Source organism: Lytechinus pictus, chromosome 7 (assembly GCF_037042905.1).
Source record: "Lytechinus pictus isolate F3 Inbred chromosome 7, Lp3.0, whole genome shotgun sequence".
In the NCBI taxonomy this organism is placed as follows: Eukaryota; Metazoa; Echinodermata; class Echinoidea; order Temnopleuroida; family Toxopneustidae; genus Lytechinus; species Lytechinus pictus.
This window is the reverse complement of record NC_087251.1, coordinates 8,811,032-8,838,836: the sequence shown is the minus strand read 5'-3', so window position 1 is coordinate 8,838,836 and position 27,805 is coordinate 8,811,032. Positions and strand designations below refer to the sequence as shown.

At 33.2% G+C, this 27,805-nt stretch overlaps 1 protein-coding gene across 1 annotated transcript; it reads left to right on the top strand.

The window, feature by feature from the left end:
• Positions 1 to 231: 231 nt before the first annotated feature.
• On the top strand, positions 232 to 27,805 carry LOC129265549 (thioredoxin domain-containing protein 16-like). The gene is made up of 18 exons (XM_064101864.1): positions 232 to 684; positions 3,001 to 3,086; positions 5,289 to 5,362; positions 7,004 to 7,078; positions 8,618 to 8,739; positions 9,266 to 9,362; positions 10,389 to 10,545; positions 11,328 to 11,488; positions 12,161 to 12,245; positions 13,622 to 13,775; positions 14,437 to 14,592; positions 15,401 to 15,644; positions 16,260 to 16,399; positions 17,819 to 17,903; positions 20,288 to 20,432; positions 21,130 to 21,293; positions 24,433 to 24,635; positions 25,378 to 27,805. Exons 1-18 carry the CDS (start codon positions 537 to 539, stop codon positions 25,611 to 25,613), a joined length of 2,532 nt encoding a protein of 843 aa, XP_063957934.1. The 5' UTR covers positions 232 to 536; the 3' UTR covers positions 25,614 to 27,805.

Genomic DNA, 27,805 nt, shown 5'->3' with positions numbered 1-27,805 from the left:
GGTGTGTCTTACAGAGATAAAATGAAGATAAAATTGTTCTCAGAATACCAATTCGGAGAGATTTTAAGGGTATTTTATCTCACTGATTTTAACGGAGATAAAATATTTTATTTTATCTGAGATAAAATGGATCTCCAGCTCTTTGACCGGCCGATCGGGTGGAGATGTGGATTTTTTTTAATGACCCCCCTCCCTCTTACAGGCAACAGCTGGATTGTCCCCTCAATGACCGTTGTCTTGTGATTTTAGACAGTGCAGGCCTATTTGTATGCCTTCATCATTCTAGACAGTGTTATCCTGAATCAACAGGATATTAGATTGGTGTACCAGGGAATTGTGAAGATGTACATGTTATTTTATCGTAAACAATAATAATAGCCACGCCCACATTTCCCACCATATGGTACTTCCCCCTTTTGTCTAGCTGCTTCATCGCGTCCCTCCCTCGCCTCGGCCTTCCGCTCGCTCGCTCGGCCGGCCTCTTCCTCCTCCATCTTCATCTCTCTGTTCTTGTCGAATGTCGTGATAGATTAACGATGGCTGGCAGCTCAGCTTTCCTGTTTTTCTCATTTTTATCCATATTTGCTATTTCCACTTCTAGTGAGTTCTACAATACTGTTACTTCTCAGGCGTTCAACGATGTCAAGAAATCGAAAGAGATTGTCGCTATTTCATTCATAAGAAGTAAGTAACCGGTGGAGAGAATGGAATCTCCAGGCCGCTGTACACGCATACCGGTAACTACCCGAGCTCTGCCGCGAGCTGCGCCACGGCTGTGGCCGTAGGTGTTGTGCAATTGTGGCAAATTCAACCATATGTATTATGTGTAATCAGTAAGAATATGTCGTATGATGGGGGGACCTAAAGCTATGCACTTTGTTTACAAATGATAAAAACTATGCCAATTTTAATTTTTGAACAAATTATCTTTTTGCCTCACTAATTTGTGGCAAACATTCTAATTAAAGTCTAAAGAACATAACCAGGAAGAAAATATCGCAAAACTCACTTATACTTATACGAAAATCCTGCCATGTTTTCCAAACACCTCTTGATTTTGCCGCCCGATGTAGAAGGGGGCAATATGTTCATATTATTATAGGATAATAGGCCTATTGAATTTAAGCGATAAAATACGCACTCCAAAAATTCCAAACAGTTATTTGTTAATTTTCTCTGCATTTAGAGATTTACTGCAGCCTCTGAAGAAAAAAATGAATAGGAATCGTTCGTCACTCTGCAGTCACAGTTCCACACACAGAGTGTGCATTTGCCACTAAAAACTGTATGTGCGATGAGTGGTGCGTAGCTTTAGGGCCCCTACCTTACATCTCTTGAAGGATGTTTATTCAAAGTAGACTAGATCTAGTCTTGCAGCATTTGAATGAAAATCAAACCTTCATATCAATCTAATTCTATTCTAGCATTTTCATCATTTTTCCACGAATGCTTCAAATAGATCTAGAAAAGATCTGCTTTCTTGGAAAAAGAATGGCAATCCAAATTTTGTTAGCTCTCATGACATTATGACATTGGCATGATATTTTGTTTGAAATAAACATCCCCTCTGTATAAACTGTTGAGTACATGTAAATGGATCAAAATAAATAATTGGTACACGTTACCTAGTGTTTAGATGCATGAAAGTTATTGTTTTAAATGTTTTATTTAATGATTATTTGTGTGTATTAATTCATTGATAAAATGATTACCTCTGTCAGTACACCATGATACAGACACAATCCCATTGGCTACAAATACTCTAATCTACATCAATGTACATCAGATGACATTATGTTTACTAACTTTTTAATGAACTTTGTGAAAATATTGGTTTAGTTTTATTTGGAAATGAAAGGTTAATAAGAGCTTACACATAACATGCAGTTGAAACGTCCATACAGGTTCTATAGGGAAATTCTTAAGAATTTTGCTAGCAATATTTTTATGAATTGTTTAGCACTAGTTAGCAGGTATGTCGGGTAATATTACTAAGATTAAAATCCACATCAAATTTGCTATTCGATGCATCGATTTTGTTCACTCCAAATGGAAGAGTAGACTCCCCAGCATAGTACGTAAAGTGATTCAAGATGATCAACATAATATTTTCATTTATCAAAAGTGAGGTGTCACATGTACCCAGTGGAGCCTAAATTGCTGTTTAAAATACTTTGCTAAGTCAATGTTTACAAAACACTGGGCAAACTAATGTACATCCCATTTAATACTAGACAAAAGCTTTCCCCCTGAGACTGTTTCTGGCTGTAGTTACATAAAAGATTCCCCAGAATTGATGGTTGTTTCTGTCTACAGAGCACTCTTCCACCAAAGTGTTGGGAATATTAGACCTCACTGGGTACAAATAATCCATGTTGTAAGATTGTGCAGATATCAGAGTGTAATCTACATGTATGTTCTTAATTCAAAAGAAAGGGTAAAATTTGATGTCTAATACCGTGTTTACACTTGATCGGCTTTTGGTTCAGAACCAAAAGCCGATGCAGAATCGGCTTTTGGTTTGCATTTACACGTTACAGCTCACGGTTCAGAACCACGAGCCGATGCAAAACCTGAAATGATATGCACACCAACAATATACGTCATAATAAAGACAACGCTGGATCCGTGCACTTACAATTACGTCACAATGGTAAAGTAAATGAAATGCGCACAAATTGCCGATGCAGAATCGGCTTTCTGTTTACACATAGTAAAAAAGCCGATTCTGCATCGGCTCGCGGTTCTGAACCTACTACTTTGGTGGTGCAAATTGCCGGTTCTGAACCGCGAGCCGATGCAAGTTACTTGCGTTTACACGCTATGAAAAACCCGATGCTGCATCGGCTCGCGATTCTGAACCGCGAGCCGATTCAAAAGCCGATTAAGTGTAAACACGGTATCTGTTTCTTTGATTTTACACATTTATGTTGATTCAGTCAGTGACCACCTTCAAACAGATATGTATTTCCTGTTCTTCTTAATTTCCATTTATTTTAGCTACGCCACCATACTCTGAAAGCTTTCAAAGTCATTTTAGTGAGGCTGGTGATTACCTAGAGGACTATGGAGTCTTCTTTGGAACGGTTAGTGCAAAATAGTATAACATTCAGCTGATTGGGTTTATGTATATATTATTGGATGTTCATTAAGAAAATGAATAATTTATTTTATTTATTGTAACATATTTATTCAGGATAAAGATAAAACATGATCAGCCGAGGCTGTTTTACATCATGGTCCTGACACACACACACACAAAATATATACAATGCACAAAATTATTTAAAAAAGGAGTAACGACTACAATGGCTCACAATATTAAAGTTCATAAACTGTCTGACCTAGAAGGAGAACAGGATAAATGAAAGGAGAAGGACGAGAGAGGAAAGTAAGAGAAAGAGGGGGAGAGAGAGAGGAGGGAGAAAAAAATAAAAGAAGGTCGGTCAATTAGAGAACAATACATATCATTTCATTAAACGACGGCTTTAAAATAATGGCATTTATACGTACGTTTAAAAACTTCAAGAGAATTTGCATTTTGAATATCAGATGGAAGGCTATTCCAAACCAAGCCGCCAGCATATTTAAAACAACTCTTAAAACATTTGAGAGTAGGCTTTGGTAAAACGACGTTCAACGTATTGGCAAGTCTAGTATTAACAGAGTGTCTTTCAAAAACCATTTCCACTTCATTGCACATTCGGACTGGGGCCTTTCCATGAATACAGTTATACATTTTACAAGGTAAAAACTAAAAAGTAATCACGTCTGATATCAAGAGTTTGCCATTTAAGAGAATTAATTATACTAAGGCCATTTACATTATAATCAAAATTGCCTGTTACTATGCATGCAGCCCTTTTCTGTAATCGTAAAAGTGTATTCCTATGATGTAAAGAACAGTTTCCCCATACGGAACAAGAATAATCAAAGGTTGGTTGTATGGTGCATGTATATATTTTATTCAAAACATCCTTGCTTAAAAAATTACTAATTTTCATTAGTGTAAATATCTTGTAACTTAAAGATTTAATTAAATATTTTATATGAGCATCCCAGCATAGTTTACAATCTAACATGATGCCTAGATATCTTATGCTTTGTACTTGTTCAATGATATCATTATTAATATACACCTTCAATCTAAGATCATTATTATTCCTTAAGTTATTGGGCCAAAATCATAACATTACTTTTTTTTGCATTAATCCTTTATCTGTTACAGTTATACCATTCATTAATAGAATTCAAATCTTCTTGAAGCTTGGATGATATAACATTAATATCTTTATCAGACACATATATTACAACATCATCAGCGTAAATATTACATGTACAATTCTTTAAACAATCTGTAATATCATTTATATAAATTAGAAAAAGGGAAGGACCTAAAATACTACCTTGAGGAATTCCTATTTTTATATTTTTGTTTTGGATTGTTAACCTTGAGAAAAAACTGCTTGTTTTCTGTCTGAAAGAAAACTTTGAAACCAGAGGAGTTCAGTGTCGGAAATGCCATAATTATTCAGTTTAAAAAGTAATAATTAATGGTCAATACAATCAAAATATTTAGAAATATCAAGGAAACATGCACCAACTTTCTCTTTTTCATTAAAAGATTCGTACCAATCATCAATTATTCTATGTAAGCAAGTATTAGTTGAGTGATTGGCAAGAAGGCATATTAGTCAATATTAATGAGATCGTTCGTCTGTAAATAAGATAAAAATGGGGATTGAACTTCCTTTTCCACTAATAAGTGAATTACTTCATTAAACCAGGAAATCCCCTTTTTAAAGCCAGTGTCATATTTGTTATGTTACAAACATATTTGAAGCCAAATTGAACTTTGTTCATACATATATATAATATATATAGAACTTATGTAAAATTCAGGTAAATGGGATTCAATATAAAGTGTATTTCAGAATGAAAAGAGTGGAAAGCATAGCCCACATACAACAAACAAATTTTTTTCCCTTCAAATAATATTTGTTCCCTACAAAAGATCAACAAATTGAAAAAAAACTACATCTAAACAGGAAAGCAAATTAATCAAAAAGTGAGAAAGGCATTGGCCAAACAGGAAGTGAAAGTTGTAAGAGGGCATTGTATTGATAAAATATAATTTGTACTATGTTAAGAGCATGAATGGGTTGATGTTTTTTTCTGCTGCATACCATTTTTTTTCTCCATATGTATAAACATATATAAAGTTTTATACATTGGGTTTTACTTTATCCAACAAGGTTAATCCTCTTTGTTTATCTCCAATTCATCAGGTGAACTGTTTGTCAGATCCTGTACCTGATTATTGTCTTCGATCAGATGCTTCAGAGAACCTGTACATTTTCAGGTACACAATCCCATTCATTTAAAACTTCAATTATTTGAAACTATCATGTCTCAGTCATGATCTTTTTACATATTCATTGTTCATTTCTAAATAGAATATTAGATTTGAGAACTTTGAATAAGGAATTACTTTATCAATGGAAATGGTCATACTGTATAAAAAACAAACCATTGCTGTTAATGGTAACTACCATATGTTGACTTTGCTCAACCACGATATTGAAATCAAGGTTTGCATTGAAATTATCTTTACATATTAAATTTCATGATGCACTTTACAATTAAAATTGACTAGTGATTCATTGTTTCTCTTCTCAACATAAAACATCAAATTTAGAAAGAAAACGTTAATTTATAAAGGAAATTAAAATCGTGTCAAGAAACTAGACTATTCCCCTTTCAATGCTGCTTTCCATCAACTATCTTTTCTGAAATTTCTATTGTACGTGTTCCAATTGTTTTGAGATTGGATAAGAATATCAACTATCTTTTCTGAAATTTCTATTGTATGTGTTCCGATCATTTTTATGCTGTATAAGAATATCAACTATCTTTTCTGAAGTTTCTATTGTACATGTTCCAATCACTTTGAGACTGGATAAGAATATCAACAAAAAGGAAATCTGGGAGCCGTTTCACAAATAGTTAAGTAGGACTTACAGTCATGTTTAAGTGTGCGTATGATATTGGATATGTACCCTTAAAATTATCTGAAAAATAATAATCAAAACTTGAATTTAATATTGATTTTAAGTTCACTTAACCTTTGTGAAACTTCCCCCTGGACTGCAATGATGAATTGGTTGTCAGGAATAAGATGTAAGATTAATATATCTCTGCAGCAGACTTCTTTTATGCTGGTATCTTGTACCATTAGATCTGTATGGAATTTCATTGTGATTCTCTGTGATGATTGAGTGAAAACATATGGGACTACCTGCAGATATAATTACAGAGTATTGTGAAATATGGACAAAAAATATCCTACATTTGAATTCCATCAAGAAAAAAGTGCAGATGTTGAAAATGCATGCTAACATATTTTTTAAATTTTTGATATTAAAAGATATTTCATCTCTTCTGTGTCATGCCATTCATTTCCAAATGGGCTATAAACATGAAGCAACTTTAATAGATTCGAATCGATATTAGGAGATGCTTTGAAAAGCTCTAAAAATGTAAAAGAAGTTGATAAAATAAACACCAGAATGCAGAAAGTGGAATGATTGATCTGACTGTATATTCTTTTAATTAAATATCATGTTGGCATTTAACAAATGAATAATGATGAATTATTCTAGTCACGAATATATCACTTTGTTTGATACATATAGGATCTTTAGATCTTATAGGATTTGTCATATATTCTACAGGTTTATAGTTAAATACCTACATTTGTTGTCACACTTGTCAGTGCTTTGTGACATGAATAGATACAGTACACAAATGCATGAATTTGACTTTTGGGTACGTCTGCTAAGTACATGTACTTTGGGTGATATAAGATCTGTTGTATCATGACCATCTTAGGAAACAGGTAATGCAAGTTTGAGTGACTTGTACTTTTACTGAAAATACAGCTGTCTCATTCTCATAATGCAAGTCACAATGAATATATTCAATCATATGTTTGTGTTTTCAGACATGGCAGTTTCCTCATCACCTTGGCCTATGATACTCTCTTCAGTGTGGATTCTATTGTTTCTAATATTCTCCAGTAAGTACTGAAAGTAATTATTTAATTAGAAGCATTTGGATATGTTAAACAGGCAGGTGTAATTGTGTGTTTGAAGTTACACATGAATTTACAAATGGCTGGAATATCTTATCTTTGTATTTTCTATTCAATTTACAGTTGAAGACAAAGCTAAATTTCTTTATTTTTATTAAAGTTTATGTTTGTTTATTGTAAAGTCAAAAAGGGGCCTAAGCTTTCGATCCTAGCAGAATCTTCGTCGGAGGCAAAATGACAAACATATAAAGTGGAACAACCATAATATAGACCACAAACAAGCTACAGCAACACTAGAAACAAGGAGACAAAAGGGGCATTAGTGAGTAGAGAAGACCAATCAGGTTAGTGAAGGGGATGAAAGAAAAGGAGTAGGCAGACACAAAGGAAAGTTAGTGTAAGTAAGGCCAAGAGGGATTAAGATAATGAGGCAGGCAACATCAAACAGGATCTGGAACAAAACAGTGATAGAGGGATGAATAACTAGAGAATTAGTGAGAGGTGGGTCAAACAGGTTACAAAGAAAGGCTTAATAAACTGGTGCATAAGAGTGGGGGGAAAAAAGGGAAGAAAAAGAATGGGGAACAACTGATAATGTGCAAAAGACATATAAGTATATATGATAAAGCATTAAACAAACTAAGAGAAGAAGGTAAGTGTAAATATGTATCTACAAGTGATATGTATATAAATATATCCAAAAAAGAAATGTATATGAAAAAATATATAAATATATACACATATGGTGTAACTGATATGGTAATCCGCTAGGTGTGACGGGAAAAAACATAAGACTATATAGCAGGAAAGAAAAAAAAAACATGTATATGTGAAAAAGAGGAAGCAAATTGCCTAAAAAGGTAAAAGCAAATATAGAAGAGAGGGGGTGTATTATGAAGAAACCATAGTATACATGTAAATAAGCAAATGTGGTAAATCTAAAAGAGGTGAGTGGAGAAAAAACAAATATATATATATATATAATAATTATTATATCGCCTGAATAAGGAAGGAAAAATTGGAGCTGAGCTTGTATGAGATATGGGAGGAAAGTAGAGTAAGAAACTATAATGTAACTATTCAAAAGAGCTGAGGGGAAAAATTATATGTATATATAAATTGAAAGTGGATAGGAAAGAAAATCAGTCGTTCCCCTCTTGGATGTTCAGGCCATGAGGTTGGGTGGTGCGAAGTCGTCTCATCCAGAGCTTCTCCCTGCTAGTACGGACTGAGTCAGGACGGGTACCTAAAGATTCGATGCCCTGTAGCATCATGTCAGTGATGGAGTGGTTGGGGAGGTTAAAATGGCGGCCAACTGGAGTGTCCAGCTTTGCTGTGTTGACGGTGGATCTGTGCCCGTAGAATCGTTTCTTGAGTGTGGTCTTGGTTTCCCCTATGTATTGTACCCTACAAACTCTGCAAGTGATGAGATATACATTTATTGTATAAGATGATAAAATTTCATTTGAAATTTACAAAAAAAGTTGATATCTCTGAAATGCTTTGATAATTCTTTTAACACAGCCTTGTTCTCCTGATTGATGTGCCCATCATTGGAGAACCATCCAATCTTCTTGAGAAGCAAGATAAGTGGAAGGGAAAGAGGGACATTATCATGGGTTATGTCCCAGCTGTTGGAACTGCAGGTATTTAAATCATAATAATAAATCAAAACTTGTACTTTATATTTAGCTTTATGTTGTCACTCTTGAAGTGTACCTGTACCTCAAAAGATATAATACTGCTTTTAGAGTATCAATGTAGAAAAACTACAATACATCATATGATAAGTCAGTGGTCAAGGATGGCTAATGAGTAATGATCATAAAGGAAATTAAAAATATCATTTTGGAGCTATGCATAATATATACTTTGTGAGTCCTAGTATTTATGATTTCTGTAATCTGATTAATTAATTATTCTGAGAGACAGTTCCGTATTTACTAAACATAAATTTGTAAAGTGCAGCTCTAATATGATTATATTCAGATGCACTTTCTAACTATAGAGACAGGCTTTTTATTTAGATTTGAAGATAGTTAGTGATGGAGAGCTTCTCTTATGTCACTTTGTCAAAAATTTACTTGGTTAAAAAACATCAAACAGGTAGTATGAGCCTGTATTACCTGTTTGATGTTTAGCTGTTGTTATTTTTTTATTTTAATATTTCAGCTGATCGAGCATTCATGGAGGTGGCCTTTGCTTACAGACACAAGTATGATTTCATTCTAACAACTAATAGATATCTTTTGGAAGAAGAACAAGAAAAGTAAGAAAGAATTTCATGTTTTTTTTGTGTGTGTTTTTGTGAAGAATTTCATTCACTGGTGTAAGAGATTAAAACCTAAATGTACACAACATTTTTTAGGCTTTTTTTTTTTTATTTTACCAATATTTGGGTGCATTGGGGAAAAAAGTCCTGCAACTGGGCATAACATCAAGAGTTTCCAGTATTGAAAGACTTCCTTAAAATCTGATAATCTTTTAATAACTTGAAAAATATTTGGTTGTTTTCCCCGAGTCATAATTTGATCATTTCCATCTCTATCTTTAATTTGGAATATGAGGAGCAAATATGTTTTTTTTAGGGTGTAAAATGTTTTATTGTCATTGATATATGGAATTGGGCTATATTTCTTAATATGCCAATTAGCCCTCAAATAAGCCATTTTTTAATTATTTTAAAGCAACTGTTTGCATATGACCTTTCTTTTTTCAATTGAATAGGTACTTGATTAATTGGTAATTTGGTATACTTTATGTAAGATAACAGGCATATTTTGAAATAACATGAATAATCGTGTTCATCTTAGTGATATAAAAGAAATATTCAGGATTACAGCCAATGATCTTCATCTGCTCTTGTACGAAAAGGCTTTTCATTTGCAAAAATACTACTGTACCTTGGATATCAAAAATTAAAAAGTGAAGCAAAGGTTCAGAATTTCTTTAACACAGAATTATGAAACCTTTAGAACACTCAGTTTTTCTGTTGATTTATCATGTTAGAGTAAAAGCATCTGATCAATTTCACTGCACTGATGCAATGGCACAGGTCAAACTCTTGTTGGCTTATAAAGTTTTTCATATGAATCGATAGCAATAGCATTTATTCCGTTGAAATTGGACATGAAAATTGTGAATTTCTACAATACTCACTTGGTATGGTGGATTTAATAGCAGCTGGACATGATAACAAATTTGACCTGGAATTTTATTATACCAGTCTCATTTGAGTAGCTTCATGATCATACTTATCACTTGTCTAATCATTGTTATTTGGACCTGTTTGCAGTAAACCTAACTTGGATCAGTTACCAGACCCAGTTGTTGGCATAAGCCAATGCAGCAAGGCACAGTCACATCAGGATTGTATGTGGGTCAAGTATCATGGACCAGTCACACTAGAGAGTCTCTCTATCCTTATGCTAAATCTAGTACTACCTGACTTGGTATGTTTTTCAATATGAAGCTCATTTTTAGGTACACTGTAGAACACAATACTTAAAGCAAGCAAGCATTGATTTAAAGTTTCATATTTCTTTTAATTTGGGTAACTGACTTTTTACTTTTATTTACTGTCTTTCCGACATTATCTGTGATGAGATGCAGCATATACTTTTAATAAGGTGCCTTTATACTTGTTAGCTCTTTCTTGCTCTGGTTCGTGAGCAGTAAAGTAGATAAATTACTTTGGTGAATGGCATTGGTTTGAATATTTGTTTTTAAATTGGACCCCAAGCTTTTTAACAGAAATTCTTTTTACTGTACGTCTTCACTTTGTTCTTCCTCTGCAGATATAACATCAGTTTTACATTGATTTCTTATTTCTATATCATACTGGGTTGATAATATGTCTATTGTTTTCAGTTATTCTTTATCAGCTATTATCATAGTAATTCTAGTTCTTTGAGGTATTTCACATGATTCCATTACATTTGCTCCAGCAACAATTGCTCCACTCTAAATTCCACACACTACTCGAATGGCCAACTTCAACCCTGGGTTTAACACTCTACCCTACCCTAAACCTAACATAAAACCCTATTGCAACCCTAACCCTTTACAAAATTAAGCCTGGAGCAATTGTCGCAGGAGCAAATGTCTTGTCACCATTTCACAGACACTTCTAATATGAAATGAAATTACTTGAATTAATCATTTTTGATGCATTCTGCAGTAATTTGTTACACAAGTCTTTATATTAACCAACTGTTCTGTGTATTCTTTTCAGGATGACGTTCCTGAGGGAGGGCAATCAAATATGTACAAGGAACATGGTGTACCTTCTCTCTATGCTATAACTGATCCAACCAATCATGAACGAGCTTTATCTCTCATATTAGATGTGAAAGATGAGTACCAGGGAAACTTAGGATTTACTGTCGTTAATAGGTGAGTTCTTGTTGGTTCATGAATTTAAAGTTTGTTTGATAAAGAAGAAAAATGTGAGAATCAAATTAAAGTAGGTTTGGTGAAAGTCCATCATAGCATTTAAGTTTTCACTCTCTCTATTCTAACTTGGCTTTTTCAGATCAATTTTCTATGGAACCCCCCCCCCCTTTTTTTTTATAGATATTAGCCACGAACAGTCCGATGATACATTTTACACAGACAGACCACATGTTAAGGTTTTTGCTACGTTTCAGTATTGAATTTAATGAGATAGATTTCTATTTTTATAACTATTTTATTGTATTTTATTATTAAACTTGGTACCAAAAGATTCAACATTGAAAGTGGCATAGGGTGCTTGCACAGCAATTGCATAATTTCATACAATTGTTACATGTCTGTCAGTAGCTCCCCTATATTTGATGTGATATGAATATTTGGGAATAACTTAAAGAAAGCTTATGGAATGTGTTTAATTGATTGAACATGTTCATTGTTGTGCACACTATAATCACATGATTGTACCATGGAATACTCTCATAATTTACTATAAACCATAATTTATTTCAGTATCTATGTGAAATACAAGTGAGGATTTCATATTATTAAGAAATATACATTTTTCGCTCCTGACATGACAGAAAGTACTCATTTATAATTTCATTTCAAAAGGGCTGATGTAACAGACAGTAATTTGCTTGCTGATTTGGAAGGAGAATGTATCCCAGCATGCTTTGTGCTTCAAAGTCATGATAAGGTGTGTGGATTTGTTTTGATTAAAAGTATCGTAATTTGGTATAATTCTGATTTTGTCAACGATTCCTAGATGGCATATTTTTAGAACTCTGTTCATATTAGCAATGGTAAGTACTGTGATTATCACAGTGATAATGGTGATGATATAACAATGTGGTTATGATGTCTCAAATTCATTTATATCCTCATCTGTAAAAAACAAATAAGATACAGTACATAGAGATGGAACCAATGAAATAATAATAAAGTAAAACAGCAATGACAATTGTCAAATTTCTTCAAAATTTGCATACGGTGAGGAATAGGATGTGAGGGAATAGCAAAAAGCCATTGGCCTATCATGGTTATTCCCTGATTAAAATTCATTACCAAAGATTTTCCAATCAACTTTCTGTTGAAAGAAACAAAGGTTTCAAAATCAACAAAATCAGCAAAATAATTAAAAATCAGATTAAATAACAATAATAAATACAAAACAAAAACATAGAATATGTAAATGTAACAGAAAAGCTTATTCATTGAGAACAAGAAGAAGTATGTTTATGTAAAAGGTGTGATTTTCATTTCTATTGAATTAAGAGAAGGACATTGTTTAATTTAGGGGGAAAATTGTTCCACACAAGTGGTCCATTGTGACTTATGATTGTTCTCGAGAAATTAAAATCGTAAAAAGGAACATATAGTTTGTCAGAGTTTCTTGTATAATATTTTTTATGCTGCAATTTGTTATAAAATAACACATGTAGTAAGAAAACATAAAACATGGTTTCATGGTGTATTTTATGGTGTGTACCATAAAGATTCAAAATCTCTTATTTACAGAATAAGGGATGAGAGTGACCTAAATATGGGGAATTTGATATTACTTGTATTGCCCATTTTTGCAAGTGAAATAATTGTAACATTAAATATTTTGCACAGTCCCCTTATACAATATTGCAATAGCGTAGATGTGTTAGTATTATATATATGATTATATATATTTGCAATAACATAAATTATTATATAATTGTACACAAATTTTACACGAACGTGCAATGGTGATAATGGTAGTGATAAAAACAAAGAGGAAGAGAAAAATAAAAGGGAGCATATTGAAGGAGCAGTAGGCCTAATTGTACAGTTTTAATGTACTTTCAGTGTCTCAATAAAATAACATAAAATACAAACAGAATTTAGAAAAAACAAATATAATAGCTGATTGAAGTCATTGATATTGACACAATATAATGAACTTAACAATCAAGAGAATGAGGGAACTTGCAGGGACAGTCACATCCTCAGGATCAAAGTGATTTACAGTAATATTATGAGTTGTTAATTAGAAGAAAATATGCACAATAATATACAATTTTGATTAATATTAATATATTTTAGGTCATAAATGGTGGAGGTGTGAATGATGCATCTGGACTAAAAGCATTCATCAAGGCAAACATCCAGCATGTCTTCAGTTATCTCTACCCAAATCAAGATGAGAGTGATGATGAGAAAGACATTGAAACACACTATACTGAAGATTATATTCCTGGTAAGAATCACCTGAATAGAACGAGTTGACACAAGGGTAATGCAGATGGTATTCTAAATATTGTTTTTACTTCTGTTGTGAGTTTTGTTCTGACTTATTTGATATACATTAGTCTTGTATAGGACACAAATCATTTAAGTCATTCTCAATCAAGGAAAATTGGGAACATAATTTGAGAATTAATCTGAGCATACATTTAAGCCTGTACCTGAGATAACTAGGGCTAGGGTATAGGTGAATATATGTCTATTGTACCGAAATCATTTTGTGTTCAGCAAATTAAAAGACTATGTTTGCCAGTTCATTCACCCACACTGATTATGATCAGTTTACAAAGGAAAAGAATATGCGTCTACTAGTCCTTGCTTCTAAATGACAAATTATTATTACAAATGACAAGAGAAACTTGAACCTTTGTAAAGTGCTATTTTGAAGACAAAGTACAGTTACCAAGGATATCTAGCTACAGATGGTATATAAGTATTTCTTTATTGAAATGAACAACTGTGTCAAAAGTTTTTTGTTGTTGTAAATATGCATGTACAGTAAAATGATATATTTTATCAGATGACCGGTGTAATGAAATATCTGAAAAAACACTGTTGTTCTGATGTATCAAGTGCAGTTTAAAAATGGAATATGCTATTATGAATGTTTGCAGTTCAGGAGCGTCAGGATGATCTTGTCCAAGAAGCTACTAGTCATTCGCGTCTTGCATTTGAACGTAAGAAATACATCACCCCTGCTCTGACTGATAAGACGTTTCCCAAGTTTACTGGTCAATCTCATCTAACCAGTGTTCTCTTCACAATGGAATGTAAGTATCCCATCTTATTTATGTCATTGAGGGATTATAAGTTCAGTGGTGGTGTTGAGAATATGAATCAGGTTGCTGATTCTAGCTTCAACAACACCAATTTTCTGATTGTACTGTTCGCTTTTTAAGCAAAGTTGATGGAAATGATGAAATGAATTAGAATTCCAAACACAATGTTGAAAGCTAAACAGTTTAAAATTCCAAATGCAATGTTAAATTCTAAACACAATGTTAAAAGTTAAATACATTTTGATTGTGACACTATCATCAGGTTCATATGAAGTTCATTGTTGTGGGTAGTGCTACTTTCTAGTGGATACAAACACAGGTTTTGAGCACTTTTTTTGAAATCCTCATTGACCATAGAGATGATCACTGTCTTTGCTGCATTGAAGGCTGCAATGTGAAATCATTATACTGTAGGGGTGACAAAATCTCATATCTCAAAATGGTAAAATGTTCAAAATTGAAAAAAAATACATGGCTGCCATAAGACTATTTGATGGAATAGATTTTTTTCTTTTAAATAGATAATTGAGGTTTTGACTCAGTGCTATTTGATGCATTATCTAATCATTACAACAACAAAAACATTAGGAAATATGATTTTTTTTTTAAACCCAGTGAAGTTTATTTTCTAGTAATATGAATGAAAGAAAAGGTTTATTAGTATGTATTTTTTTATTATTTTGACTTCTTCGAATTGTCATATTATGTTTCAATCAGTTATTATTGGATGAATGATGTAGAGACTGTTCATGTTCATATAGTAAATGATTCAAAATGTTTTTATTTATTCTTCATTCAGGGAATCCAAGATCTCTTGCATTCTTGGATTCATTTGATTCAGCAGCAGAGAGCATCATGTCATTCTCCTCAACTGAAAGTCAAGAACCCCCTCTTGGAAGAGTGGAATGCTCCAACTGGCCTGATGTGTGTGATAAGAACAATGTGACGGTCTATCCCACTGTCAAGATGTATAGGGAGCAATCTGATATAGCTACATATGGAGGGATACTGGATAAGAGCAATGTTTTGAAAAGTTACCTATTGTGAGTACCATGGTTGTTGAAATTTATCACAATTCTTGCAACATACAAGGCATTTCCATTATTTCACTTACAACATGATTCATTTACTTGAGTTCAGAGCCATAATAATTCTTAACATAATGTTTCAGGTATTTGTATACATGTGGTAGCCAAACCTAAAATGTGCAAAGATTTTCACTCTTAGGGATAAAAAGCACATATCATACATAATACCCCAGTGGAAGTACAAGTATTATAGCATTTGAAGACCATAAAAAATTGCTTTCTCTTCATTATGCTTAGTGATACCCTACACAATAAATAGTCCCAATTTGTACTGGGTGTATTTGTACTATGGGACATTGCATGATTACATCACATCAGTGCTGCCAGTGTTCTGGGGTATGTAGTTCTGGTAGAAATGGGCAGATCATACAGTCTGCTTATTATTTGGACTTGCCTCCACCTAACTGGGTCATTCAAATAAAAAAAAATGTCTGAACCATAATTAGGCATGCAGCTACACTTTCGGGTACAGCTTCTGTGACATTTTGTTTTAGACCTTACATAAATTGATTTAAAAATTGTGAAATCAGGTACAGTCCATTACAATATATTTGAATAATTATATATCAGGTACAAGCTGTCTAATCCAATGGATCTAAAAGATCTGGATGAGGTCGGAAAAGCTACAAAAGGCATCTTTCCAGCTCCATGGGTCAAAGATCACATGACCAGCCTTACCTTGGCTGTCATACCAGATGGATTCAAACAGGGTAATTATCTGCTCTATGTCTCCATCTTTATTTAAGGACGTTCCACAGTTATGTTTGTGCGCATTATGATCTGCGCATAGTTTACACTCTGCGCGCTGACGTCACAATGGATGAACAGGTGATTAATTAGCTGCGGGTATGAGCTGATTTTTCTCATCTTCTGCACTTTAACTGCAGATCCGATGCGTTATTTCATGAAGCTAAATAAGGGAATTATTTCATGGACCATTAAAAAAAAATTCTCTACAATTTCAAAATACTTTACTCTGCAGTGCTACCAAGAATCACGAATATTACCCCGAGTTTAAATAAAATGGTAGAGTGGTTTTGATTTATTCTTCACATAGATACAAAGCATTCGGCGCATTTTTGGTGTTTTAAAAAGCATATTTGCTCTAATAAAAATGCTGATAATTTAAAAACAAGCACATGAACCCCCATGTTTTAATGTTTGTACCTCTTAGGTATACCTTCCTCTACAACTCTGCAAATTTTTGTGAAAATGACATGGATTTTGAATAAAGTGCAGCATTTATTGTACGTTTGTAGTTTGTTACTGAAAGTTTACATTTTTTAGATTGGGATTTTGTTATCTTTTACGCCATTTTTAAGAACTGACAGTGCTGTTAAACTTACAATTGCAAACAAATAGCACTATAAATAGATTCTCCATTCTAACGATACAATTATTAACTCTCTTGCAAAATTTGATGACTTTTGCATGTATTTTGACTGAGTAATAGAGGTTTAAACTCATTGTAGTAATCTTGGTCGGTCTAAAAATGCTAAATTCTTTTAAATGCGCAATTCTTAAGAACATCAATTTGGGTGAACTTTGAAGCTCTATAGCAAATAATCAAGCACATGGACCTATGTTAATTTTTGCATATTTCGAATATTAAGGTTCTAAAGTATCTATGTGCAAAGTTTGGTGAAAATGACATGGATTTCACTTTAACTGTGGAACGTCCTTAAAGTTTCTTCTTTGTTGGACATTTGCTCACAGTGTAAGCATTTGATTGAAGTGTAACAAATTTATATACCCTTGTTACATTAAGTTTTCAGTTACTCTAGTTCACATTCTCTTGAAGTGTATCGTAAAAGTGATTATAATTAAACTTGCTTGTATAGCACCTATCACTTAATTTATCTATGTCTATAAGTGCTCTACAGTAATGCAGTATAAATACCCTGGCTCTAGCAGGGCAGCTGTTACATGCTTAAATTCAGATATGATTGGAATTCACAAAAGATGAACTCAGCGCTGGACTATTTTCAAGCCTAATATATACAAAATGGTGCTTGATTTTAAAACTGATTAATCCAGCATTCCAGTCGATCTATTTTTATGTTGTCTGCTGTCATTGTATTTCTGACACACCTCACTCTCTCTCTCTCTCTCTCCCTTATATCATACAGAGAAGGCAGTCTTTCAGCAAGTAGCAGAAGAGCTTAGGGGAGAATATTTGTTTGGATTGTGCACTTCTCATTGTGCTCAAGAAGTGTAAGTTGTATTTCAATTTCCTGAAAAATAAAGAGGAAATTGAGAAATATAGGACAAATTAAAAAGTGAATTCTTCATTACCTTTTTAGATCAACCACTTTTGTTTACTGAATTAATTTTAATGTGTTTTGAATACATTATAATTATGTCTCATATGTCTGTTTTACCCTTAATTTGGTTATATATGTGATTTTTCATGGATGAAAATCAAGTTAATGTTGGACTGTCCTCTAAGGAGATACATCGCACAGTGGGGTTCCTTTTATAGACTTCTGTGCTGTATACAAGCTCTGATATGTGTACTCCAAGTAGGCTCATGATCTTCCATAAGAAATGATTGGGAATCTGGACAGGCTCTGCATTCTTCTTCAATATACTGATGAGGATGATGATTAAACAAGTTTAATAAAATACGTTGTGACGGTTCATATAAATTTTGGTGGCTATTTTATCTGTATCAGGAAATGAGAATGTTTAGCTAGAGCAGAGATGCCAACCCCCCGATTCCATTGTAACATTTTTTTTATCATGTAAACGTGCTTCACAAATTTCTGTAATATTTGTGTTAACATTCTTTATTTCCTCAAGGCCAACTCCCTTGATCAATTTAAGACCTTGCTAAAGACCCACCGTTTTAATGTCCAGATATCAGTTGTGGGTAGGTCTATATGGAGGTGCACAACTTAATTGCATCTCGTTTGTTGCTTTGAATTTTGTTTTTAATTCATGAAGATTAAATTGTCATTTTCTTTGGTATAGTTGATAGGCAGAAAACTGAGCGCTTAGAAACACCTGTATTAAGCGCCCTGCAAATAATGTAATTAGCTCATCAAACCCGAAGGGCCAGATGAGCTTATGCCGTGGCGTGGCGTCCGTCGTCTGTTGTCCGTCTACAATTTCAAAATGCTTCTTCTTCGCCATTTCAAGTCAGATTTCAATTCCGTTTGCTTTATATGATAGCACTAGGTGGGGGATTCAAAACTTCTACACAGAATTTTGAAACTCATTAAATATGCTAATTTATGCGCATTTTTCAAAATTCACAAAAAATGCTTCTTCTTTGTTGACCGATTTTGAATTTTTGCTTCCATCTGGTAGAGCTTCATGAGGTTCACCAAACTTCTACACAGAATTTTAAAATTTTGACTAGAACAATTTTTATGCTAATTTATGCATATTTTTAAAAATTCACATAAAATGCTTCTTCTTTAATTGTTGACCGATTTTGATTTTTTTTCTTTTATCTGGTAGGACTTCAAGAGGTTCACCAAACTTCTACACAGAATTTTGACAATTTCAGTAGAAAATGATTTATGCTAATTTATGCAAAATTTATTCATAAATCACAGAAAATGCCTCTTTTTCTTTATTTGTTGACCGATTTTGATTTTTTTTCTTCCATCTGGTAGAGCTGCATGAGGTTCACCAAATTTGTACACAAAATTGTGAAATATTGTCTAGAAAATTATTTATGCTAATTTATGCAAAATTTATTCATATCTAACAAAAAAAAAATTTCTTCATTTTGTTGATCAATTTCAATTTTGTTTGCTTTATATGATAGCTCAAGGTGGTGATACAAAATTCCACACATAATTTTGAAAGTCATTAAATATGCTAATTTATTCATATATTTTCAAAACTCACAAAAAATATTTATTTGTTGATTGATTTTGATTATTTTTGTTCTATCTGAGAGCTACATGAGGTTCACCAAGGTTCTACAGAAAATTATTTATGCTTAATTTATATGAAATTTATTCATAGATCACAGAAAATGCTTCTATGTCATTTCTTCATCAATTTCAATTTTATATCCTCAATTTATGGCACCAATATAATTCGCTACAGTGTCAACTGGGCTGAAATTAAAATTGTACTAAATTTTGTCGCGAGATGCCGGATGAGCTCCACATCATTGATGTGCTAGTTATTACGTTATTATTAACATGTCAACTGCTGCAAAATAAGGCTCATATTGCTCCAGAAAGCATCTAGCAACCAAAAGCTTCAAGGACCCTGACCACAAAAGTCGAATGATACGTGTAAATGATTTGATGTCACAAATCCTCCCTGATTCTAAATTCCAGAAGTTGCAATCTCTCTTTTAGGATTCTGCAGTCATTAATAGCAACATATTTGGTTTGGAAGTTGTGAAGAATGGAGTTGACAAATATTTTATGATTCTATTGGATATATAATATAAGACTACGTGATAAAAATGTTGCATTTTTGGTAAGCAACCATGAACTATTTCAGTAGTTCAGAGCTCAAGCTGATTTATTCAATGTCGCTAGTGCATATCAAATGTAATTCTTTGACCTGATGACATTTAACCAAGATACTTTCATTTTATGAAGGATGCACTGGTTCATTTTTTTTAGGCAAAGCTCTTTCCCAGACCAGGCAAATCCTTCAATCACTGTCATGAAATGGAATGACCCTGAGGAACCCCAGCAGAAGTTCATAGAGGGGTCTACATTTCAAGATCTTGTGGCTTTTGTAAAACAAGCTAGTCTTCCTTTACTGGTGAGTATTCAATATAAAAAGACAGACCCATAAGAGTAAATTCTTGACCAGCCTCCACCCCTTTCCTAAAATGCTTTATTGTAAGAAGAAAGAATTTTTTATCAGATTTATTGAGTCTACCGATTAGGATTCACTTCTGCATTTATCATTTTCAAAGTGAGCATATTTAGTTCACATTTCTATGTGATATATTTAAGTTATCAATAAAAAAAAATGTTGTAAAATAGCCTTAAAAACAGACATCCTCAGGCTTTTCAACATGCACTCATCAGAGCTTAAGTATATCTGTTTTTAAGGCTAGTTTACAATTTTTCAGTACCAAACATTTATTTTAATAAGAAAATGTAAAATGGCAGGTCCTCTACCAAATATTCATTCAGCATCAGTGACAAGCTTTTTTTTTTTTTTATAAAAGTGTAATATTCCAAGTTGGATAAGATTTAAGAGATGATGAATAATTATTTGAAGGTTTGATATACAATTTAAATTACAATTAAATCATTTAAATCATATGTAATCAAGTGATTAGGACCATTGTGTTTTTTACAGGATATATATTGTCAAATTAGTTTAGAATCTTTAGAATCTTGAGCATTCAGACACATTATACTTTAGTACTGTACTGTAATGTTTCTTTTTAAATTACTTTCATAGATAAATGAAAAATATACATAATTTTCTATGTATTTGGTTTTAGCCTGAACTGACAGCATCGAGCATGCCCATCTATCTAGCCAGACACAAGCCTTTTGTCATCCTCTTCCATGCTGGTGATGAAATCTCAGAGGTTGCTGCACAGTCAATGAAGCAGATAGCAAACACAAAATATGGTCACCAGTACACCTTGTGTCAGATGGATATGTAAGTATGTTGCAGTTGTTTCTAAAGATGGTAGTACTGGGTTCTGTACTACATCAGAACATATCTCCTGGTTATCAAGAGTTTTAGAATGAGTAGTCAAGTGGTCATTTTTTTTTTTTTTTTGGATAGACAAGGGGGAGGAGGTGATGCATTTGTTATGCTCTTGAATTGTATCATTGCATAGTAGCAAAATGTGTTGATGTGCAAAGTTGGCAATTAGCATTCAATAAAAGGTGGTCCAATTTATCCATTGCTTTTTAGTATACCATCCAATGATGTCCATGTATAGGAGATTTTAAAAAAAACTTGAAACGTATAATGTGTATTTATTTGCACAAGTGCAGTGTAATGTCTCATCATACACTAGACAATGTTACTGCAGAGCTGCCAAGTAGTACGATTTTTCCGTATTTAGTACGTTTTTGCAACCAAAATACGGCAGTACGTTTTTTCTTTAAAGAATACGTTTTTTGTATTTAAAAAAAAAAAAAAAAAAAACGATTTTTTTTTTTTTTTTTTTTTATACAAAATCGAAATTTATTGAGAAAAATCATCTCTATATGTCTCTATTTCATAAAACGTACACAAATATGGTTATCAGATCAATGTAATTTCAGGTAACTTTTTTTTATTCAATCATTTTGTAAAAACCAGGGTGAGATATACACAAGTTTCAATGTTTTTTTTTTTTCATCTGCAAGAACAGTGCACATTTTAGCTTGCATGCAGCTTGAGCGCCGTGATGGGCGAGTGCGCCAAGCATTTTATTAGGAAATACACTTTTTTGGGGAAAAATACAAAATATTTATCTCACACGGTAAAAATACTGATTTTTTTTGTCAAAATACTGATTTTGGGGGATAAGAATACTGAAGATGCAAAATACAACTTGGCAGCTCTGTTACTGAGCTTTATTACCACAGTTCAGAATGGGGCTTTCATGATGTGATCCACAATCCACATATTAAAGGACAAGTCCACCCCAACAATAAAAAGAGAAAAATCAAGCAAGCACAACACCGAAAATTTCATCAAAATCGGATGTAAAATAAGAAAGTTCTGACATTTTGAAATTTCGCTTAATTTCACACAACAGTTATATGTACATCTTGGTCGGTATGCAAATGAGGGGACTGATGACATCACCCACTTACTATTTCTTTTGTATTCTATTATATGAAATATAAAATATTCTGATTTTCCTACCCTTGTCATGTCAAGAAGATTCTATGACTGGAGTTCCAACAGGCAACAAATTTATTCAAGCAGATGTTCATTTCTAAAGAAGCACAAAAGAAAGAACGGCAATAAGGACCTTTTGATGTCCGCCTTCGAAGCCGCCAGTTACGAATATCCATTTGTATCAATTTTCCATCTTTCATATTAATAAACAAACTGAAATTTGAATGCCTGACAAAACATCAATAACCAAGCACTATTACGACGAGATATTTGCACAGACTATATCAATTAACCTTTAATTGGTGAAAAAAAGAAAGAATTTGATCTTTCTTTACTGAAACCAAATTTTAACACTTTTCCAATCGTTTGCGGCGAATAAAAATTTCAAATGTGGTCAGTGGAATATTGTTCATTACTGTATATGCCAGATGAGTGCCCGCACATGCCCAGTCGAGCAAATTTGAGTCATATTTCAGGACATATTGCATAGTTTATTTTCGCATGCCTCCGAATTATGTACTACACATAACCAGACCAAGATCATGAAGATGCCGCGAAAAAGTAATTATCATCACAAAAGCATATTTCCCTTTATGTATGACCTATAGCTGCGAGTCATGCGGGAATCATTTGTCTACACAATTGCAAGAGATGTTGAGCAAAGTGCATGCCTGACATACTTTCTGCTGGCAGCTTATAACCTTGTTCAAAGAGATTTTACATGCTGTTACTCCATCTCATTTTAAACCTCCTTGGTCATGCTAAATTGAGTTTTATTCCTGCCTGAACGTGTCGAATTTACATTATTGAAAAATTGAAATATTGTATAATTCAAACAATAAAAAACAAAAGAAATAGTGAGTGATGGACATCAACTCACTCATTTGCATATCACTGAGTTGTGCATATAACTGTTTTGAGAAAACTAATACCCCTTTCATATTGCGCCTTTCACCGGCGAACTTCACCGGCGAAGTTCGCCAGCGAAGGGGAAAGTGTCCAGTATGAAAGGTACACAGGAGAACTTCACCGGTGAAGTTCGCCGGTGAACTTCTCCACCTCTAGAGGTGGAGAACTTTGCCGGCGAAACTGTTTCACCGGTGAAAAGGCCAGTATGAAAGCAAACCGGAGAACTTCTCCTCTTTAATGACGTCAGAGGTCAATTTTTTTCTATCCCAAAGTCCCCTGCACCGAGATTCCGCGCGCGATAGTTGCAAGCTTAGCTGAATGCTATGGCCAAGTAGATACCCTCGAACATTTTTTTTTTTTTTACTAACAATATTTATTAAAAAGCACTTTTTACATGTATAAAATGCGCTAAGATATAAAAACAAGGTGATATTGTTTGGTTTTATCGTAATACTTCCAAAATATGTTGTAATTAATTTTTTTGATACCTTTTTGTAATAGGTAAGAAGTAATGTTTACAATTTTCTTTCGTTTGTTCTGCAATCGCCCGTTGACTTTCGCCGGGGAAGAAATGTCAGTGCGAAAGGGTACATTTTTTTCTTCGCTGGGGAAGTGAGGAATGCGAGGCGGAGAAGTTCGCCGGCGAAGTTCGCCGGTGAAAAATGAAGAGGGCACTATGAAAGGGGTATAAGTTAAACTTTAAAATGTCCTAACTTATCTTATTTTACATCCGATTTTGATGCAATTTTCAGCGTTTTGCTTGTTAGATTTTTCTCTATTGATTCAAATCAGCAATTTTCTGGGGTGGACTTGACCTTTAGATAAACCCATGGGTTATCATTAATTCGTTTGTGGAATTTTATAATATTTATATGGCAATTTCCTTGTGAAGAAAATGCTAAATTTCAACATATTTTTTTTTTTTTCAGCTGTAGTTGTTTTTGCATTTTCCAATTCACTGACACATATATTCATAAATGGTATGAGCGAGTTTGATTTGTCTGTATAATTGGTGTTTAACTCAAATTAATATGTTTACCCTTGACAGTACTGATGAGGAATCTATAGGATCTCAAACTCTGACCACGTATGGTTTCTTACCATCCCCTGAACAAGCAACCATAGCCATCTTAGACCATGCATTGGGTGAAGTGTGTCGCTGTCCCCATGGAAACGCTCCTTCTGAGACCGCTCTCACTGCCTGGTTAGAGGTATCTCTGGAAAGCCCTAAGCAATGTTCTGAGGCTAGAGGTGAGAAGTATTTCATTAAGCCATCTTTAATGATTGATAAGGAGCATGAATCGTAGTAACTCGTAGGATGCACATCTACAAGACCATGTTGATGTTTATCATGACATTATTCAACAAAATAGCATCTGTATATTGGACAAGGTGTGCTCTACCCGAGTGTACTTTATGAGGAGGTAATATTTCTGCAGTGTTTGGTTATTCAGTGATGATGGATCTATTCTGGAACAAGTTTTCATTGTTTTCTGAGGTCCATAGTCCAAGCTCCAATCCTGAGTGCCATATTATCTGCTTTCTAAGATTCCATGGATGCCTGTAGTGCCATATACCTACATTTGTAGGAGCTTTTTTATGTGAAGTATTTCAATATTTGTGGCTCATTCGGCCTCAGATGACCTATTGCCATGCCATTGTCTCTGTTATTCGTGATTTGTAATGAATACAAATATTAATCAAACTTGAAGTGTTGGATTAATCAAGTGAAGCAGTTTATTATTTTTTAGTTTATTTCAAGGATTCCATTTTAATGTTATTTTTCAAAACCATTCAATTATAGTTCCTTCTTTAAAATTCAATGAAGAGGAACACTTATGAGAGCTTCTCACAGATATCTTGGGTTTTTCTGCTGATAGTTCCATCCGAAGAGTGTGCTCTTAAGGAAATATTTTAGGTATTCCCACAGCAGTAGTTCCTGAAGAGTGTCCTAAACATAACTGGATAATACCTCTTTCTTTTTGTCTTGTAGCCTTGATGAATCGTGAGTGGAAGCCTTTAGTTCCTCCATATGATTTCCTCAAGTTTATGGAAGATGAACAACATATAGCAGGTGGCCGTAGAGGTCTTGGGAGTTACCAAGATGATACGAATGAAGGAACAGATGAAAAAGAAGAAGAGAAACCAGCACGAGATGCAGAAGATAGTATGAAAGTTAATGTAGCAATGAATGAAAATAAACATTCTCATAGTCATGTTGAGCTTTAATGTTTATTTCTCTCAAAGAAACAACATATTTATTCAGAATGGGGTGGATATTAAAGTTATTAATGACTTGTATGGAGTTCCAATGTTTAAATAACATTGATTTCAATAGAAGATATTTTTAAGTTTGCACATGTAATAAGATTGAAATAATTGAGAAACCTTTTGTGGTTCTTCATTCTAAAGTTGATTATCTTTGTAGCTGTCATATTAACTTGTCTGAATCATTCGCCATTAATTTTTTTTGTTTCTTTCAGATGTTTGTAATGTTGGGGGGGGGGGGGGAGATATTTGCTCATCCTTGAAATGAAAATCTTTATCAACTAGCTGTTTGAACCAGTTACCCTCTAAACATTCCTGTTTAAACACGTCAATTATTCATACTATTATTAATAGAGTCTGTCCTTGTAAAACTTAGAGGCATTGGTGTATTTATGTTATGGTAGTCATTTATGTGTATGCCATTTAGATGTATCTCTGGTGTGTCATTTTCAATAGTATCTATTATGAATTGCAATTTGGTGTTTGATGTTTATTCCAGTTTATGAAATATGTATGCCCATCGTGGTCACATTATGGTACTATTTTTAATACCATTTTGATAGGCAAGTATTTTGTAGTAAGCTTTTTTTTTTTTAATTACGTCTATTTAATTTCTCCTTTTCGAAAGTTCTGGTGGAATGTGTTACGTTATTTTCAGAGGTTGAAATTTTGCTACCATTTTTAAGTCATTCATTTTGAATTTGGTTAAGAAAGATTTTTCTTTTACTATTAGGCCTAAGTATGTAGTTACATGTGTGCTATTTTTGTATTGTATTTATTCCTTTAATACATCAACATTATCATAGTATTACTGAAATCATGAATAAGAAATTTATTAAATTTCTTGATATTTGTGTATAATTGATGCACAAATTCTTCAAGGTAATATTGAGTCTGCTTTTGAGGGATATACTGTATAGGAACAATAATTCTGAAAATTATTCAAATTTAAGATCACAAAATCTATTCTTCCTGATATCCCTATGCATAGTGAATGAAAAAACATTATTAATAATATCTTTCCATCCCAAAAAGAGAACATTGTCAGCTGCTTACAGATAAATTCAAGAAAACCTTATTAAACAAAGCCAATACTCCATGTCAATCTAGTAGTATTTCTCATCACCCATGCATTTCTATTTACAAGTGACAATGGGAGTGAGTGTATATGTAACCTTGCCTTTATGTTATGTTGGTCAATTGTAGAAACTTGCACTTGTTTGTATATTTATGGTTTATGAACAATGTATTTTTTCTGTAATGTTGTGAAAATAGATTTGTGTTGCAACTTAGATGATCAAAATTTTGTGACACATTTTAAAGTTAAATGGATAACTTGAGAGGTCTTAAAGTTTTAAGGAATTCCAATTTATTCTGTTTTACCTTTATCTAAAAACTTAGTTGCAATAATGTTTATTTGCACAGTTCAATTACTTTTACATTGGTAGATTGTATGGTCTCAAACTCTCAATGTAATAGCTGTAACACCATGCACTTGATAAAAAAGTGAAATGAAGTATGTATTAATGTACAGTGCATCCCAGAAAAGTAATATTGATTTTGTTTAGATTATATGTTTTTACCCAGTGCAACTTTCCTCTTCATTTGTGAGTTAACACCATTTGAAGAAGTTTGAAGAAGCTCTTTAAGAAAATAACTTAGGAATAACAAAGTTCTGTTTCTTTTTAATTTTGCTCATATTTACATAATTTTATTTAAATAAAAAATGTTCACAGGCTTCACATATTTCAAAGTGTTTGGTTAGCCATGATTTTGCTACAAAATGCAATCATTGAAAATAACACCAAGATTTCAAAGAAACAAGTACAGAACTTTGAGACATGATTTTCTGTTGAATTCAGATACTGTTTGCCAAATGAGTTTTCTGCATCTTCAAACTGTTTTTTACTGAGCTACATTTGATAGAAAATTTGATTCTAACGATGCCTATTGTTAAATTGTATTACCGGGTAAAATATGAATAAATCTGTTTCCTGAGATGCCCTTGTATAATATTATTCGGGAGGGCGGATATAAATGTCAACTCGTAAATGCAATACTAAGTAATGGATACAAAATTTAGTGCAATATTTAATAACTCAATCATCATTTGACATAGTGATCTTACTCAATAAATGCACAGATAAAAGAAA